At 31.1% G+C, this 12,488-nt stretch overlaps 1 protein-coding gene across 1 annotated transcript; it reads left to right on the top strand.

Moving 5' to 3' along the window:
- The first annotated feature begins 6,688 nt into the window (after positions 1–6,688).
- LOC120091017 (CDPK-related kinase 7-like) lies at positions 6,689–12,001 on the top strand. The gene is made up of 11 exons (XM_039048803.2): positions 6,689–7,786; positions 8,492–8,622; positions 8,712–8,753; positions 8,864–8,972; positions 9,781–9,859; positions 9,945–10,241; positions 10,348–10,460; positions 10,577–10,684; positions 10,761–10,823; positions 10,919–11,086; positions 11,496–12,001. The coding sequence occupies exons 1-11, from the start codon at positions 7,313–7,315 to the stop codon at positions 11,631–11,633; spliced, it is 1,722 nt and encodes a 573-aa protein (XP_038904731.1). The 5' UTR covers positions 6,689–7,312; the 3' UTR covers positions 11,634–12,001.
- The last annotated feature ends 487 nt before the right edge of the window (positions 12,002–12,488 follow it).

The following is a 12,488-nucleotide window of genomic DNA, read 5'->3' as shown; positions in this document are numbered from 1 at the left end:
AGGTTTTTGATATCAATCAAGACATATGGTCATTTCTATTTCTGAGAAATCTTTTGATTGAATGGATTCCTTATTTTTCTTCTCTTTTTTTATGACAACTTATTTTGGACGGGTTAAAAGTAATTAAGCATAAACTTCTATATAGAATTGTTTTGACATGTTAGTCATTTGTCAACAAAAAAAAAAAAAAAAAAAGTTGTGAACATGATAGGCTGCCTGCAAAAAAAGTTTACCGACTGCATAACAATTCATTCTTGTGTTAGTGTGTGGTGTGGGGCCATGTCGCCCAAGCGATCATAGTACAACCACTTGTTAAATATATATAAAAAAAATCGGTAGATCTCACTTCCCTTCCCCCATGCCATAGCCGGAATGGATAGTGTATGTAATAGCTCACTGAGCGATGATTGATGAAGTCCCTACCTTTGATAGTGGAAGGAAGGCAGTGCCCTCGATTGTTCTAGAGAAAAGGATCATGGAGCCCTAGAAACATGACATCCAATAGCAGCATCTCCTTGCATGGAAGAGACAACTATGCCAGCTGTTATTCTCGGCTCTGTTATGAAAGAAAGCGGCAGACTCCCTAGTGAGGGATTTTAGGAGATTATGGTTCTACTTTTTCTCCTCCACCCATTCGTGGAGGGGTTCAGTATCCATCTCTGCAGATATTTCCAAATCACGAAACTGAATAGGAAGTACTACGTCTTAGAAGTAGACGTAATCAAGCAAATCGACTACTTCCTCATCGGCGAATCTACAACATATGCCATACTTCTAGACCTGGGACCTTTTAGGAGATTGGCTTTGCTCAACTATACATTATATTAATAGTTGTTCTGAAAGAACCTCACTAGATAGTAGCTCTTTAACTATATTAGTCTTCATTATGCCATTGACCTTACCCTTATAGGTTGTTCATGAATGGGAGTAGTAGGACCATTTGACACATTAATGACAAATGTACCTAATTTGAAGACTATTTATATAGTTAACCCTTTAATTTATCTTTAAGTTGTCTTAACTTATATATTAATATATTCGTACATAATACCTATTACAATACATAATATACTACCCTATGCAAGATTTTCCCTATATTTTGATTTGTAAAGCTACATTTGTGAAGCAATAGTGGAGCACAGAATTTTGCTTGCTACTTTTGAGCAAGTTGAATTTGAAGTAAACTTTAATATCCATATGTAATTTAGCATCTTTTTTATTTTTCTCTCTCTTATTTTAACAAAAAGTTGGTATAAGCTATTCAATCAAGAATCCAATTCTTTACACCTCCTAAGACATCTCTTTTTTTTTTTATTTTTTTTATTTTTTTTATAACTATTTATCTCAGTTTTCATGCTTACTTCATCCCATCAGAATCAACCTTTTGTTTTTTTTTTTTTTTTTTTTTTTTTAATTTCAATTATAATTTATGCTATTTAATTATATAACAGCTAAAACGAACATAGCTCAACTGTATATTAACAATTGTAGATTCGAATGATCTTTCTATACTTACTGTACTAAAAAAGAAAGAAAATAGTTATAACTTTAATATAGATGGTTTTGTCCAAATAAACATAACTGATGTATACTTATACAATTAAATTTTGAAGTCGGTTTGATTCTCCACCTCACATATTGTTAAAATTAAATTTTGATGGGAGAGATTGCTAAAGACATAAAAGGTAAGTGGAATATATGCCATTACTTTTATATTTGTTTTAGTTTTATCAATATATAATTAAATTATCATCTCTCTTTTACGAGATTCCTTTGGAAATTATCCTAAAAATAGGGAAATCATGAAAAATGCATAAGCATATGTTTATCCATGAAACAAAACACTTTCTAATCGTGAAAACAAAACAAGAAACTTGATTATAAAATGTCAATTTTAATTACTTAATTAGTTGATGGATAATAAATAAACATTTTTTGAAAGGTCAAATTACAAACTTATTTATTCGATTTAAATAATGGTATAAATTTAGTCTATTTTTTTTTTTTTTTGAAAAAAAACTTTAATTATGTTTTTTTAACTTTTAATTATAGCAAAATTTTCACTATAAAATAGAAAAAAAGCCACTGATAAATACGGATAGACTTCTATTACCCTCAATCAAAGAAGATTAAAATTTTACTATTTTGAGTAAATAGTTTTTCTTATTTTTCTATTTCGAAAAGTTTCCTTAATTAGATTTTTAAATTTTTTGTATGTTAACACTAGATTTAGGTTGATACAATATTCACTAACAATTTGATTATTTGACCTGACATGATGATAGGTGACATAATATAGAGGAGACTACCTAGATATATTATAGGCAAGTACGCTAAATCATACGATTTATTAAACATATTCTATTGGCATTTACCTTTTATAATTTATTTTAAGCATATCTACCTTTATTTTATTTAGCGGACTTATTCTCTCGTATCAGTCGAGTTGAATTATCATTTGTTAGTCTAATTAGCATGTAATAACAAGAATAAAATTATGATGTAAATGATAAATATTTTATTCACAATACAACCAAAATCTCATATTAGCTAGAAAATAGAAAGATTACAGATATGAAACAATATCTTCATTCATATGACCGAAAGTAAAATCACGAAAACTTATATTTAAAAGAGACAATATCATACAATTATAGATGTAGAAGTTCCGTTGATTTTGAATACATATTTATTAAAATCAAAATCACAAATTTAAAAATGGTTAAAATGAGGAGGATCAAAATAAACATTTTTATCAAAGTTTATGAATTAAATGTTCCTTTTAATTTCTTTTTCTAACAAATCAAAGATTAATATTTAACATTTAAGATATATCAGATAGACAAGTTGAAACTGATAAAATATATAATTAATTTGTGAGCCGATTAATATTTCAAACATGAATAAATTGTAGCAATTTATTTGATTAAAGTCTTTGGATTGGTTTAAAATGTCAATATGGATGAAAGTATTGAAGTTTTAATTTTACAAAAATGTCGATTAAAATGTAGATGAATATTTTTGAAAAAATCATAAAAGTTAAATAAACAAATTTAAATTAGTAAATAAATATTTTAAAATAAATTAATATTCTATTATTTATATTATATTTAAATTAATGACATTTTATAGTTTATTTTTTTATGTTTCTTATAGTAAAAATATTAGTTAAATCCTCATGTGAATATCGAACTTATGAAAACGTGAAAATATTCGACATGTCATCGAATAAAAATTTAATATTAGGGTTATAAGCAAATAGATGTATAAATAAAGAGTATCATCTCTTTCACACAACCTTCTCCACATACATTGAAGCATATACTAGGAAAAATAGTACAAGGATCTATGCTGCAGTTTTTAACTTTAATAATGTAAGGGATTTCCGTCACTGTCAATCTCATCATCTCTTCTATTGCTAATCCATCTATGGCAATCATTAATTTTAACTATTGTCCTTTACAATAATAATAATAATATAAAATCAATTATGACATCAAATTTTACCAATCTTAACTACAAACCTTTCATTTGATCAAAATGCACTCCAGACATAGATATTTTTGTCATCTTAATCTTAAATTTTAAAAAGTATTAGCAATTTCCAGGGAAAAATTGCATATTTGACAATTTAACACAGAATAATAACAATTTAGCACAATCTAAAATATTTATAAATTTGACAGTTATGGTATTAGAACAATTGAATATTTGTGTTTATTAGTTATAACCATAGCTTGTTAATTAGTTATTTTCTGTTTAGTCCCACTTGTATTAAGATTTGAGGTGAGAGTTTGTATTTGCACAATTTATATGATTGAGATTAATCAATAAAATTCTTTTCTTTTCTCTATTCTACATGTGTTATGTTATCAGAGTAATTTTTCCATTTTTTTTCAGAGAAATTATTCATTTTCAATCTCTTGCATGCTTCATTTTTGCATTTCAACTACCTCCATTCTGTTGACTCCTTTGCCATTGAAGCTTCCATGAATTTGTATATGCTTCATCAATTTGTGACTCCAATGTTTTGGTTACTCAAGTGTTGTTCGGAGCTATTGATTATAGTTCATGAAGTAAGCGGTGCTTATTGCATTATCAGGCAAAAATAAGTTAGGGTTCGTCAATGGTAATATCAAGAAGCTACAAGGAAGTTTAGAAACGACTTTGCAATACAACTATGACGTTGTCACTTCATAGATCATCAATTCGATTTGTCTCGTTTTTTAACAAACAAAGGCTATATGAGAAAACTAATTCTTCTAACGTCACTCCGATTTTTGTAACGTCCTAAGACTACAACAAATCGTAGAATGGATGACTTAGGTTATTATTATTTTTGGAAAGAGATCTAGGGTTTATGTCTGATATGGAAATTCTAAGAGAAGATATTACGACAAATATGAATTTTCTTTAGGAAATAGTGAATATAGCATTTAAGAAAAATATAATCTATTAATTTAGATAATAATAATAAACAATATCTTTTTATTTGATGCAACAATAATGGACTAAAATAATCAATGACTAAAAGACGTATTGATTAACTATTAATAATTATAATAATCATTAATGCTGTAATAATTAATTAATTTATATAATTGATTGATTATAATCATGACAGTTACTAATTAATGTGCATTTTACTTTTTGTTATCATTATACAATCTGGAATTTAAACTATTGATATATATATATTTTTATAAAAAGTTTCTTTAATAAAAATAGAATATTAAGTTAGAACAAAACATAACAATATATATATATATATATCAAACATTTTAAGTATTACAAGGTGTAATTAAGAATTCATTGCAAATTCTAGTACTGTTTTAAGATAGACAAGGGTTAAATTATCATTAAATCTAAAGGGTTGTTATGTCTTGTGGTCCCCAATATATAATTATATATAAAAGCCTTCATGATTTTAGCTATAAAACCATACAATAGAGAGGAAGTCTACCATATGCAATTTGGCAATAAACATGACTCCAACTGGCAACACTTCATTTAAATTTTTTCAAAAGGCCAAAAACTTAGTTTTTCTTCAATCCAAAGAGACTTCATGGTCACATAAATTAGTAGATTAATTCGACTCATAATCTACATTTTGTTCTATATTTTTAGTTTCGTTAGTTTAAGAAAATATGTAATTGATAGACAATTTAATTTGTATTCCTAAAACCGTTTTAGGATACCATGACTCAAATAAGCAAATTTTGAAATCAAATATTTTTATTTTGAATTTTAAATTTTAAAATATAGAATTATATTATATGAAGATAAAAATGTTTAGAAATAAGTATATCAGGTTATAAACCCAATTCATTTTTTTTAAAAAAATAAAATATATATTATGTAATGTATTATAAATTATATAACACTACAAAATAATAAGAATTAAAATATATTTATAAATGAATTAATACTAAGTTATAGTCACTAGTTTTATGATTTATAAATATAATATCAAACACATTTTAAATAATTCTTTAAATTAGATTCAATTTCTGAATTTGTAACCAATAACATATATGAAAATATGAAATATAACTATATTTTCATTGAATTAATTGTTTTCAAATTCCATATCAAACAAGTCACAAACACAAATACAAATGAGTAAATCAAAATTCACCATATTCGCCGTAATTAATGTAATGCAAATGACTTAATAGGATGGAAAGGAAGAATAATTAAACAAAATCTAAAAATGAAAGAGTAGATAAGGGTTGATTAAAAAGGCTGCAAATTTTTGAAAATTGTATTTAGAAGAAAGGTGAAATTGTGATAGGAAAATGAGTATAAATTTGTTTAGAAAGGGGAAATTGAAATGAGATTATAATGGAAAAAGGACAGGCTTTTTTCAGAACTAACAAAAAGCAAGTCAAAGTTATTCATAAGTATACACAAAGATCAATGCTAGGCTAGCTCATATTTTGTTTATCATAATTAATAATGTTTTAATTAAAAAAAGATTTATTTTAGTTTTTGGTGATCAATAAAGACAGGCTGGAAGGATCCAAACCCAACCCCACTTCCATTATTGTGAAGAGAGAAGAGAAGGCAAAAGAAAAAAAAAAAGAAAAGAAAAGAATATAATATGAAGAAGTAAGCATATTGGCTCACCAAGCCATTGCCCAAAATAAAAGAAGGAAAAAAAAAAAAAAACCTAAATTACAAATTTAATCTAGTCCTATTATTTATAATTATAATTTAGTCCTATAATTGGATACAATTTAATACAATAATGTGATACATAAAATGATAATTATATTGTGTAACATTTTTAAGGTTAATAAGTAAGTGTATAACAATAATTTAAAGAATTATAAATATAACAAAACTTATAGGTGATAAACTCTATCGTTGATAGATTAATTTAAGCAATGTAGTCTATAGTAATAGATTCTGAAGGCAAAATCCAAATTTTGTTATATTTATAAATTTTTTGTATTGTGCTATATTTACTAATATTTTAGACTTGATTGCTATATTTACAAATGTCTTGTTATAAAAACCTCAATGGAAGGGATTATCTATCGTAATTTAAATTTTATTAATAAGGACTTAATTCTATTTTTTTTAATTATGGAACTAAATTCTATTTTGTTTTTAATTATGGAACTAAATTTGTAATTAAATAATAAAGAAGAAAAAGAAAAAAAAAGCTTTACTTACAAAAAGCAGGAAAAAGAGGTTTGGGGCTTCTCTCTCTCACTCTGCTTTTCTTTTCTTTTTCTTGCTCCCTCTGCTAAGCATCTTTTCCTTACTTTTGTTTTATCTTCTTTTTCCATTTTAATTTCTTCTTTCTCCCTTTTCTCTTCTTTCCCTCTCATTCTCATTCTTCTCAACCTCCTTTTTCTTATTCATTCAGTTCTTGTTCTTTCTCACCATCAGTTTCTTCTTCTTCTTCTTCTTCTTCTTCTTCAACAATTCTCTGTTCTTCTTGCTTCTTCACTCTTTTTCACATTGAAAAACAACCAAAACCAAAGCCTCTCTCTGTTTTTTTTTCCAGCTTACCTTGCTTGCTTTCCTTGTGGGTTTTCTCTTTTCTCCTCTCATCATCATATCATTGGAATATTTGGATGAAAATCTCTGTACCCATTTGCTGATCTCCCTGATTTCGCTGATCAACTCCAAAATTCTTCCCCAATTGGGTTATAGCTGTGGAATTCAACCAAGTTTTGTGAGTACTGTGAATGGTATGAAAGCATTGCAATTACAGGAGTTGTGGTAAACCAGGAATCCAAGCTGTGAAGTCTAATCTGTAAGTGGTTTTAGTTTTGTGTTCAAGTGGATTTCAGATTCCATGGGACTGTGTCATGGAAAGCCCATTGAAGAAAATCCAAAACCCAATTCAGAAAACCCCAATTCAGTGATCCAAACTGAAACCCCAAAAACCCCAACCAATTTCCCATTCTACAGCCCCAGTCCTCTGCCCAATCTCTTCAAGAACTCCTCTCCCGCCAACTCCAGCCTCACCTCCACCCCTCTCCGCCTTTTCAAGCGCCCCTTCCCGCCGCCCTCTCCGGCCAAGCACATTCGGGCTCTTCTCGCTCGCCGCCATGGCTCCGTCAAACCCAATGAGGCCTCTATCCCTGAAGGAAGCGAGTGCGATGTAGCCTTGGATAAGAACTTCGGCTACTCCAAGCACTTTGCTGCTCACTATGACCTTGGCGACGAAGTGGGCCGCGGCCATTTCGGTTACACTTGCTCTGCCAGGGCCAAAAAGGGCTCCCTCAAAGGCCAACAAGTCGCTGTCAAAATCATCCCCAAATCAAAGGTTGCTTCACTAACTTGCGTCTCTGTTTTTCAACTACAAATTTGCATCCACTAAGTTGTAGTATTCTAGTTCTATGCTCTTATTTTCACCCTGTGCACTGTCAAGAATGTCTGTTCATCATCTCAGAATGGTTGGATAATTCATTAATTTATATTTGTGAATCTGGGTCGTTTGTATTTTGAATAATTTTTTGGTGTCTCATGATTTTCTTTTGTGTAATGCGGGGAATTCTGAGGTTGGAGAATTTTTGCTTTAATGAAATGTTCGTGGAGCCCCTTCTTTTATTAGCATTTAAGGTGATTGTGTGCCTACTTAACCCAATATCATGTTCGTCTGTCTGTTTTATGTTGGGGCATCGGGACCAAAGAAGCTGTATAAGGTGCCTCTTTCCTTCTTTTGGTTAGTAATGAAGCATCCATATACTGCTTTCTTTGTCAATTTTGCTGCAGGCTCTGGTGAAATCGAACTACAATTCAATTTAAATCAAATTAAACAGTTCCTACCCACTTATGTAACGGCTTCATAAAATATTGATTGATAAAATTAGTTAATATAGGATGCATTCTTACTTTGAAAGTTTTGGTTTAATCTATGCTTGTTGAACGATAGACGGTTTTTATGAATGTTGAATTCCTCTTGGACATGAATTCAGCATTTTGTTTTGAATAGTGTTCTGGTTCTTATGAGGAAGAAAATAATGTGCAGATGACTACAGCAATAGCTATAGAGGATGTGAGAAGGGAAGTGAAAATACTGCGAGCCCTCACTGGACATAAAAACTTGGTGCAATTCTATGATTCATATGAAGATGAAGATAATGTCTACGTTGTGATGGAGTAAGTGTATATTGCACCTACCATCTAACCTACGTCATGATGGAGTAAATTCACACAACCATTTTATTTTATTTATGTTTGCTTTTCAGGTTATGCGAAGGAGGTGAACTTCTCGATAGGATACTTTCAAGGTATCCTTTTATCCTTGCATGCTACTAAACTGAATGTACAGGAGAGTGTCCACTCTAGCACGTATTTGGTTTGAATTTCTTAGTTGTTGATATTCTTTTGAATTCTTTAGGGGTGGCAAGTATTCAGAAGAAGATGCAAAAATTATTATGGTTCAGATTCTGAGTGTGGTCGCCTACTGTCACCTTCAAGGTGTGGTTCACCGTGACCTCAAGCCTGAGGTAAACAACTTAAAATTTTGCTTATTTGCATTTATTTTTGTTTATGTATGCACCCATCTACATTGAGATAGATTCAGAACTTTTGCTTGTTATTTCATTTCCTGGAGGTAACTCAAAATTTGGAAATGAGGCGGCTATGATGCTATTGCTTCTTGTTGTGGTACATGATCATATATTCCCATAAAATGTTCCAGAATATGTCCACTTGAAATCAAGTTCCAGCATCTCAATGGTCGTTTCTTAATATTTTCTGCTTTTTATTTTCAATTTCTTGTTTCTAATTTTTGAGAAACATGTGTTTTATAACTATTTTCTATTTTTCATTTCTCACTTTTTTAAGAAAAATTTTACTTTTTGATTGACTATTAAAAAAAAATAAAAATAAAATAACAAAATAATTTTGGATATTTTATTTTGAAAATGTTATTTTTATGGTCTTCTTTCTCTTTCTCAAAAAGTAGAAAACAAGAAACAGAAAATAGAATTCCTATACAAAACAGAAATAGAGACTAGAATTGTTACCAAATGGGCCTTTAGTGGCCACATTTCCTTTGGGCGGCATTTTAGTTTTGCTAAAGAGTTTGGATGCAATTTCTACCTTTTCTTTAGTATAAGAAATGTGAAGGTGAGGATTTGAACCTCTAACCTCAAGCAAAGTAATAACGGTCAAAATCATGACATGTATCAAAGTTTCTTTCTAAGTTTGTTTGTTTGTCTTACTGACATTTGAATTGATTGTTTACTTAATCTTCGACCTTCATGAGATTTACACTCTTTCTTTCTAATTGTGATACGTCTTTTGCCACAGAATTTCCTTTTTACGTCAAAGGATGAGAGTTCCACTCTTAAGGCTATTGATTTCGGGCTTTCTGATTATGTAAAACCAGGTCTGAACTCTGAACTCTTGTTTTTATCCAACCATCTGTTCGATTGAAGGCAGAAATTTCTGACAAGTTTTTATTCTTTCTGCAGATGAGAGATTGAATGACATTGTAGGAAGTGCTTATTATGTTGCTCCCGAGGTTTTACATAGATCATATAGAACTGAGGCAGACATGTGGAGTATTGGTGTAATTGCGTATATTCTCTTGTGTGGAAGTCGTCCATTTTGGGCCCGAACAGAATCTGGTATTTTTCGGGCTGTTTTAAAGGCAGATCCGAACTTTGAGGAAGCCCCATGGCCTAGTTTATCTACCGATGCAATTGATTTTGTGAAGAGACTGTTGAACAAGGACTATCGCAAGAGATTGACTGCTGCTCAGGCCCTGTGTATGTTTGCTGGACTCCATTATGAGGATCTTTCTTTAATTGCATATATTTTATAGCATTCGTTTGTTTTATTTTGTAAAGCTCAAACAACAGTTCTTGCATGTAGGCCATCCATGGTTAGCTGATCATCAAGATATCAAGGTACCATTAGATACGATTACTTACAAGCTTGTCAGAAGTTATATTTGCTCATCTTCACTGCGTAAATCGGCATTGGGTGTAAGTATTATCGTACTGTTTTATTGTGTTAGGTCATTTTTTGTTGTTTTGTTTTTCCACTTTGTAATATGGCAACTCCTTGCAACTGATTGATTTGGGACATAAATTTTCCACAGGCCCTTGCAAAGACATTAAGTGCTGTTCAACTAGGTTATCTTCAGAAGCAATTTACATTGTTAGGGCCTAACAAGAATGGGCTCATTTCCATGCAAAACTTCAAGACGGTTGGATCTTTTTCTGATATCATACACAACGATAAGATTTCCAAGAATGTAGTGTAATGGGATTAAAATTTTGCAGGCTTTAATTAAGAATTCAACAGACGCAATAAAGGATTCGAGAGTTCTCGATTATGCCAACGTGGTAAATGTTCTTTTCTTTTCTTTCAATTCTAATACGTCTTTGAAAAGAAGCATGGTTAAAGTGTTGATTATGTACTTGCTGAATGCCTCTGGCAGGTTAGTTCCATTCAGTACAGAAAATTAGATTTTGAAGAATTCTGTGCGGCTGCTATAAGTATATATCAACTTGAGGGAATGGAGAACTGGGAGCAACATGCCCGGCATGCTTATGATCTTTTTGACAAGGATGGGAACCGACCGATAATGATCGAGGAGCTTGCCTCAGTATTTTCTCTCTCCCCTTCATACATCCTTTACTATGCATGTAATTGAAGTGGCATGTTTTACGATATATGTTGGAATGCCTTAAATCTGTTATTTGGCGCTCTGAATGACCAACATGGGGGCTTGCCCTGCTCTCGAAACTTAAGCTGTGTGCATTATGCGTTATTTATGATTTTGGGCCTAGGTTTTAGAGAGATACCATATATGAACCCTCTAACTTTATTGGTACCTTTGCATCTATATTACATGATTTTCTCCTTTAATAATAAACTACTCTCTCTCTTTGCTTGTTGATGTAGCTAACATAGTGTAGTGAACCATGTAAATCTATGTGTCGTTTACTGTTTAAAATTTCTTTGATCGTCGATTTTGTTATTGTCATAACAATATATGTTACGTTCTCTCCTAGGAACTTGGACTTAGTCCATCGGTACCAGTTCATGTGGTTCTCCAAGACTGGATCAGGCACTCCGATGGGAAGCTTAGCTTCCTGGGATTTGTCAGACTTCTACATGGTGTCTCTTCTCGCGCATTTCAAAAGGCATAAAACGAACTCAGATAAACAAACCCAAATTTTTCTCTTGTCAAACTTCCTTGACCAAAATCGTTGAAGGAATTCTATATCATCCTGAACTCGGTCGTGCCATAGTGAACAACCGTAATAATACGATCCTGCTCAGAAGGAACAGGGCTGCAGAAGTTGTTGCCTATGAAGTTTGTTGGTGCATGTTGTGATGTGGGTGTAATTTGTTGTAGTTGTGCAAGTTGTTTCTTACGTTTTGTCAGTGATTGGTGGGGTTGAAATTTAGGGGATTGTACAGTGGAAAAATAGAGGAAGATAATGTACCCAGGTTTAGCCAACTACTTAAAAAACTCGAGAGTTAAGAAGAAAGGCCATTCATGGCCCTTTGGCTTTGACTGCTTTTTCTACTTTTTTCCCCATTCATCATGTAGAAATGTTAAGCTCCCCCTCCCTCTCGAAGCTTGACACTGGGAAAATTTCCATACTACGGGAGTTACTCCCTCAATTTATCGTGTGCTACGTCATCATACTTTTAAAAATAGGGTAAGCACTATTGACATTAGTGTGTAGTCTATTGCAAGACTACTAGAAATTTTCTTATAGACAGTTGTCTAGGTAGACATGTTAAATGTGTATTGGGTGGAACTAAATTGGAACACTTCCTGTTGCTTGTCATTTGAGAAAAGCCTTGAGTCCTTTCTTTTTCAATTAACCTATATTCACCTTAACTTAATGATAGAAATGAAAGTGAAAATATCTAATTTATAAACAATCTTAGATATCAATAATTAGATTGATACTGATTTTGATTTAGAAGCAAACTATTAAAGTAACATAATAAGCTACCTTTGAAGATTTCAATCTTCTTGCATTCACTAC

The sequence above is a fragment of the Benincasa hispida genome, chromosome 11, assembly GCF_027475165.1.
Source record: "Benincasa hispida cultivar pf3 chromosome 11, pf3_genome.v1.1, whole genome shotgun sequence".
NCBI lineage: Eukaryota > Viridiplantae > Streptophyta > Magnoliopsida > Cucurbitales > Cucurbitaceae > Benincasa > Benincasa hispida.
This window is presented reverse-complemented; position numbering and strand designations above follow the sequence as displayed.

Bases quoted from the DNA above. Each gene is read 5' to 3' on its own strand.
- LOC120091017 (XM_039048803.2), top strand. From the start codon at position 7,313: ATGGGACTGTGTCATGGAAAGCCCATTGAAGAAAATCCAAAACCCAAT. The intron at 8,754-8,863 runs GTATCCTTTTAT...TGAATTCTTTAG, and splicing joins CTCGATAGGATACTTTCAAG to GGGTGGCAAGTATTCAGAAG. The intron at 9,860-9,944 runs GTCTGAACTCTG...TTCTTTCTGCAG, and splicing joins TTCTGATTATGTAAAACCAG to ATGAGAGATTGAATGACATT.